This window comes from Pelecanus crispus, chromosome 11 (genome assembly GCF_030463565.1).
Source record: "Pelecanus crispus isolate bPelCri1 chromosome 11, bPelCri1.pri, whole genome shotgun sequence".
Taxonomy (NCBI): Eukaryota; Metazoa; Chordata; class Aves; order Pelecaniformes; family Pelecanidae; genus Pelecanus; species Pelecanus crispus.
This window is the reverse complement of record NC_134653.1, coordinates 1,880,170-1,886,646: the sequence shown is the minus strand read 5'-3', so window position 1 is coordinate 1,886,646 and position 6,477 is coordinate 1,880,170. Positions and strand designations below refer to the sequence as shown.

Below are 6,477 nucleotides of genomic sequence, written 5' to 3'. Positions count from 1 at the left end.
CTGGGGAAGACGCCGGCGTCCCGGGGGAAGGTTGCAGGGGGAGGGCGGGGGGGAGGGTGGTGAGCGGCGGGTAGGAGGTGCGGGGGGCCGGTGCTGGCAGCGGGGGCCGCCGGGGCGGAGCCGCGGGGTGCCCCTCCCGACGGCCGTATAAACCGGCGGGGCGCGGGCGAGGGGCTGCCTTCGCTGGAGCGGCCGGGGCCGGGCTGCACCCCTGCCCGCACCCCTGCCCGCACCCCTGCCCGCCGCCATGGCGAGGGGGCAGCTGCCGGGGGGCGCCTGGGGGGCCCTGGTGCTGCTGGGGCTGATGCTGCCGGCGGGCGCCTGGTACAAGCACGTCGCCAGCCCCCGGTACCACACGGTGGGCCGCGCCTCGGGGCTGCTCATGGGCGTCCGCCGCTCCCCCTACCTCTGGCGCCGGGAGCTGCCGGCCGAGCCCCCCCGCCGACCCGGGGGAGCCGCCGCCGCCGCCGCCCCGCCGCCCCCCGCCCTCCCCGCCGGGGAGACCCCGCCGCCCGCCCCGCCGCCGCCGCCGCCCGGCCCCGGCCGCCTCCTCCAGCGACTGCTCCGGCGGGGCTGGGGCTGGGGCGGCCCCCGCCCGGCCCCCGCCCGGCCCCCGCCCGGGCCCCGCCGAGCGCAGGTAACCCCCGGGGGGCCGGCGGGCGGGAGCGGGGGGCCGGGGGGGCCAGCCCTGCCTGGGGGCGGGGGTCCTGCTGCCGCCTCGCTGCGGCACCCGGGGTGCTGGGGGGGCAGCAGGGAACGGGGTGCACGGAGGGGCTTCAGCAGGGAACGGGGGTGCACGGAGCCTCGGAGGGGTTTTTGCAGGTAACAGGGGTGCACGGAGCCTTGGGGGGGTTTCTCCAGGTAACAGGGGTGCACGGAGGGGGTTCAGCAGGGAACGGGGTGCACGGAGCCTTGGGGGGGTTTCTCCAGGTAACAGGGGTGCACGGAGGGGGTTCAGCAGGGAACGGGGTGCACGGAGCCTTGGGGGGGTTTCTCCAGGTAACAGGGGTGCACGGAGGGGGTTCAGCAGGGAACGGGGGTGCACGGAGCCTTGGGGGGGGTCCAGGTAACAGGGTGCACGGAGGGGATTCAGCAGGTAACAGGGGTGCACGGAGCCTTGGGGGGGTTTCTCCAGGTAACAGGGGTGCACGGAGGGGATTCAGCAGGGAACGGGGGTGCACGGAGCCTTGGGGGGGTTTCTCCAGGTAACAGGGGTGCACGGAGGGGGTTCAGCAGGGAACGGGGTGCACGGAGCCTTGGGGGGGTTTCTCCAGGTAACAGGGGTGCACGGAGGGGGTTCAGCAGGGAACGGGGGTGCACGGAGCCTTGGGGGGGGTCCAGGTAACAGGGTGCACGGAGGGGATTCAGCAGGGAACGGGGTGCACGGAGCCTTGGGGGGGGGTCCAGGTAACAGGGTGCATGGAGGGGATTCAGCAGGGAACAGGGTGCACGGAGCCTTGGGGGGGTTTCTCCGGGTAACCGGGGGTGCACGGAGGGGCTTCAGCAGGGAACGGGGGTGCACGGAGCCTTGGGGGGGTTTTTGCAGGTAACAGGGGTGCACGGAGGGGCTTCAGCAGGGAACGGGGGTGCATGGAGCCTCGGAGGGGTTTTTGCAGGTAACGGGTGCACGGAGCCTTGGGGGGGTTTCTCCAGGTAACAGGGGTGCACGGAGGGGGTTCAGCAGGGAACGGGGTGCACGGAGCCTTGGGGGGGTTTCTCCGGGTAACAGGGGTGCACGGAGGGGGTTCAGCAGGGAACGGGGGTGCACGGAGCCTTCGGGGGGGTCCAGGTAACAGGGGTGCACGGAGGGGATTCAGCAGGGAACGGGGTGCACGGAGCCTTGGGGGGGTTTCTCCGGGTAACCGGGGGTGCACGGAGGTGGTTCAGCAGGGAACGGGGTGCACGGAGCCTTGGGGGGGTTTCTCCAGGTAACAGGGGTGCACGGAGGGGGTTCAGCAGGGAACGGGGCTGCACGGAGCCTTGGGGGGGGTCCAGGTAACAGGGGTGCACGGAGGGGGTTCAGCAGGGAACGGGGGTGCACGGAGCCTCGGAGGGGTTTTTGCAGGTAACGGGGGTGTACGGAGCCTCAGAGGGGGTTCAGCAGGGAACGGGGTGCACAGAGCCTTGGGGGGGGGGGTTCCAGGTAACAGGGGAGCATGGAGGGGATTCAGCAGGGAACGGGGGTGCACGGAGCTTTGGAGGGGTTTCAGCAGGTAACGGGGGATGCACAGAGGGGTTTCTCCAGGTAACCAGGGTGCATGGAGCCTCGGAGGGGTTTTTGCAGGTAATGGGGGTGCACGGAGCCTTGCGGGGGGTTTCTCCACGTAACGGGGGTGTACAGAGGGGTTTCATCAGCTGAGGGGGGTGCACGGAGCCTTGGAGGGGTTTCAGCAGGTAACGGGGGTGCACGGAGCCTCGGAGGGGGTTCAGCAGGGAACGGGGGTGCACAGAGCCTCGGAGGGGTTTTTCCAGGTAATTGGGGTGCACGGAGCCTTGGAGGAGTTTCAGCAGGTAACAGGGGGTGCACAGAGGGGATTCATCAGGGAACGGGGTTGCACGGAGCCTCGGAGGGGGGTCATCAGGGAATGGGGGTGCACAGAAGGGTTTTTCAGGTAACCGGGGTGCACGGAGCCTTGGAGGGGTTTTTCCAGGTAATGAGGGGTGCACGGAGAGGTTTCAGCAGGTAACAGGGGTGCATGGAGCCCCAGAGGGTTTTTTTCCAGGTAATTGGGGTGCACGGAGCCTCAGAGGGGTTTCAGCAGGTAATGGGGGGTGCACGGAGCCTTGGGGGTGTTTCTCCAGGTAACGGGGGGTACATGGAGAGGTTTCAGCAGGTAACGGGGCTGCACAGAGCCTTGGAGGCGTTTTTCCAGGTAATTGGTGTGCACGGAGCCTCAGAGGGGGTTCAGCAGGTAACCGGGGTGCACGGAGCCTCGGAGGGGTTTCAGCAGGTAACCAGGGTGCACGGAGAGGTTTCAGCAGGTAACGGGGGTGCACGGAGCCTTGGAAGGGGTTCAGCAGGTAACGGGGGTGCATGGAGCCTCGGAGGGGCTTCAGCAGGGAATGGGGGTGCACAGAGCCTCGGAGGGGCTTCAGCAGGTGAGGGGGGTGCATGGAGGGGTTTCAGCAGGTAACGTGGGTGCCCAGAGCCTTGGATGGGTTTCTCCAGGTAACTGGGGGTGCACAGAGCCTTGGGGGGGGTTTCTCCAGGTAACGCGGTTGCACAGAGGGGCTTCAGCAGGTGAGGGGGTTGCACAGATCCTCGGAGGGGTTTCAGCAGGTAACACGGTGCACGGAGCCTTGCTGCATCTCCCATCCTGCAGGCACCGGGGTTTCGGGGTGCCCCAAGCAGAGAGCTGGGCGCCCCATGGCATCACCCAGATATGGGGAGCTGCCCCCCGACGCCCACGCCGCCTTCTGCACCCCAGCCCCGGCTGGGCTACGGGGGTGTGGGGGAGCGAGGGGAGCCCTGACCCTGCAGGACAGCCCGGGTCCCGGGGGGGTTCCAGCCCCGTCACCGCTGCACGAGCGCGACTGCGTGAGCCGAGCCTCTGCCGCATTGTTAAACGTGAACCAGAAGGTTGGTTGCAGCAAAGGGGGCCGGGAGGAGGGGGGTGCGCTTCCTGCCCCCCCATGGGACGTGTTTGGAGGAGCTGCACTCTGGCTTTAGGGCAGAAAAAGGAGCTGGATGGTTTCCGCGCATCGCATTTGGTGCGTCGCAAACCTGCACCCCGCGGGACCGAGCCGCCAGTGCCGGGAGGGGTGTCCGCAGGGCCAGCAGGCTGGCGATGCCGGGGTGCTGCCGGCGTGACCCCTCCGCAGGACCCCTCTCCCTGCCCGCTCGGCACTCAGCCAGCCTGCGTGGGACTGGCTCGGCGCTGCTTCCAGACAATAAATCTCTTTCCTCTTCTGTAAAGCTGGAGCCAACATCCAGCTGAAATCCACGGAGGCTTTTAGCTGTTGGATCAGTGCCTGAAACACGTAGCTGTATTCCTCCCCCTGCCTCTTTTTTCGGAGGAAATCTGGGATTAGTGTCTTTTTGGGAAAGCCCAGACAGGTCGGCTCAGCCCTGCATTCCGTCTGCGCTGTCCCGTTACGTCCCACAGCCTGGCTGTGCATGGGCAGAGCAGTCCCGGGTACCGCGGTCGTGGCTCTGGACCTGCGTACCTGCATGCATCCCTCTGATTTCCCAGCAAAATTTCCACGGGAGCCTGGCAGGCGGGTCCAAGCCCGGTATTTGGGTGTCCACGTGGGGTTTATCTGCGTGCACAGCGGCAGAAAGGGAGTCCGCGGCCACTGCGGGTGGGATCTGAGCCCACGGAGGAGAAGAGCTCATGAGTACCGCGAATGCAGCGTTGGTTTAAGCGCTGTGCGGAGGGAAAATGCGGTCCCGCCTGGGGAGGGAGGTGTGGCGGGGCTCGGCCGCGCAGCCGGGCGCTCAGGTGAGGCTCCGGAATAACCCAGCCCCTCTTCTCCTTCCAGCTTCTCCCTCTTGAAGACGTGGCTCTGATCCGCTGAAGGGGCCCGGCCGAGGTGCTTCAAGCGCCGGAGGAGCATTGACTGCCCGAGGTGGAAACCATTCACCCTAGCTGGCGAGGAAGAGTCCCATCGGCAGCGGATCTCCTGGTACTCTGACCTCTCTGAAACCACACAGACAATTGCATTCCAAAAAAATCCGATTTTTCGTGGCCGCTGTCCAGACGCAGTGGTAAATTCATCTTGTTTTCAGGTCAACCTAGTGCTATAAACTTGGGGAGAAATAAACAGGGAAGATATTTATTTTTGTTTATTTTTTTTAGATTTCTGTACTAGCTTGTTTGCAATATGATACAAACATGTACTGTTTGCTTCCTAGGAACCTGCCCTCATTAAAATGAGAACTGATCAAAGGAAACTTCGGCTTCATTGTGCTGTTGTGTTTGCTTTTTTTTTTTTTGCTTAAAAGCAAAACCTGGTATGGCTCCGCACGGGGCAGGCACTTCAGCGGTCGGGTCACTCCCAGATTTTTCTGATGTGATTTAACTCCTTGACACAGTTTCTTCTGCAGCTTTACAGTAAATCTCTTTTACTGCCCGTCGGGGAGTTACGGCCAGGCGAAGTGTCAATTAAGATGACAAAGTTAGAAGTCTTTCCTGGACTGAGCTGAATAAAAGCTCTGCGAGTCCTCGCTGCTCTAGTTGTTTATTTGCCTACTTAGAGCTTAATTTTATATATGTCTCCGCTGATGAAAATAAATGTTATTCCCTATTAAAAGAGGGAGGAGCCTCGGGGCCGGGCAGGAGCGCGCCGTGAAGGTGTGCTGGGGCGGGTGGGATCCGGGCTGCAGAGAAAACTGAGGTTTGGGGGGCTGAGTCCGGCTCCCCTGAATTGCTGAGCTCTCGCTCGCCAGTGCTGGCAGATTTTGCAGGAAATCTGGCAAAAAGAGACGTTCCCACCCCTCTCGCATGAACCGCCTGCTCCTGCCAAGCCCCTGTGGCCGACTGCGGAGCGGGGACAGCCGGGCTTGTGCTGCCTTTGGTTCGGATCCGAGAGGCAAAACCCCTCGCGGTGCTTGCCGGGGGAGCGGGGCGCACGCCGAGCCCCGCCTGCCGCGCCGCCCCTTGCACCCGGGGGGCTGCCGTCACCCCTCGCCAGCTGTCGGGGAGGATTTCGGGTGCTAAAGGATCGTTTCTCTTGGGAGAAACCCAACCGGTTTCTCCGCCGTGTCCCCTCTCCCTTCCTCCCCATGATTTTCCAATTTCTGCTCTTCGTTAGCGCGGCGCGGTGCTCGGATGGGCCAAATGAGAGATGATTGCCAATAACCCATTAGGCGGCCGCCGAGGCAGATTGCTGATCTTGATGGAGGTGAGTGAGAAAATGAGGGAGAAAACGTAAAGGTCAGCTCTGCGCAGGAGGATGCACGGAGAGGGGGATGAAGGGCGGCATGACGAGAGGCGCGACTCGAGTGCGCGCTTCCGCCCTCGTCTGTCGGGAAGAGACACTTGTACGTGCCAATTGCTGGGGCAAAACCAGCGAGGCACTCCATTAACCACAAGCCCTTCACTTCTCACCTTGCAAAATAATTTTTCCTGTTGCTGTTGAGGAGCGCAAGCTGATTGCCCGCCGGGGCCGTGGAATAATTTCCTCTGTGCTCCCAGCTCTTTGGAGAGCTCTGGGTCTTCCCCAGGGGTCAACAAGCCAAATAAAATGGAAGAAAGCTTAAGAAGGTGTTGAATTATCCCTCCCGCCTCGGGGCAGGACCGAGCCATCCCTGATGGACATCAATCTAATCCCTTCTAAAAGACTGGTCCCGGGGGAGACGCCGCGCTCCCGCCCGCCCCGTCTGCCGTCTGTCCCCCTCGCTCCGGGGGGCTGCGTGCCTGGACCACGGGGACCTTGCCACTCGGACCATGGGGACCCCCTGACCTGGCCCCCCTGGATGCCCTGACACGAGATGCAGCCTTGGATTCTTGGGGAGGATTCTTGGGGAGGATTCTT

At 63.8% G+C, this 6,477-nt stretch overlaps 1 protein-coding gene across 1 annotated transcript; it reads left to right on the top strand.

Moving 5' to 3' along the window:
* The first annotated feature begins 247 nt into the window (after positions 1–247).
* NPW (neuropeptide W) lies at positions 248–4,518 on the top strand. Its single transcript, XM_075719283.1, has 2 exons — positions 248–637; positions 4,483–4,518. The coding sequence occupies exons 1-2, from the start codon at positions 248–250 to the stop codon at positions 4,516–4,518; spliced, it is 426 nt and encodes a 141-aa protein (XP_075575398.1).
* Positions 4,519–6,477: the final 1,959 nt, after the last annotated feature.

Excerpts from the sequence above, each read along its gene's own strand:
- NPW (XM_075719283.1), top strand. The coding sequence starts at position 248 with ATGGCGAGGGGGCAGCTGCCGGGGGGCGCCTGGGGGGCCCTGGTGCTG. Across the intron at positions 638-4,482 it reads CCGGGCCCCGCCGAGCGCAG|CTTCTCCCTCTTGAAGACGT; the intron begins GTAACCCCCGGG and ends TTCTCCTTCCAG.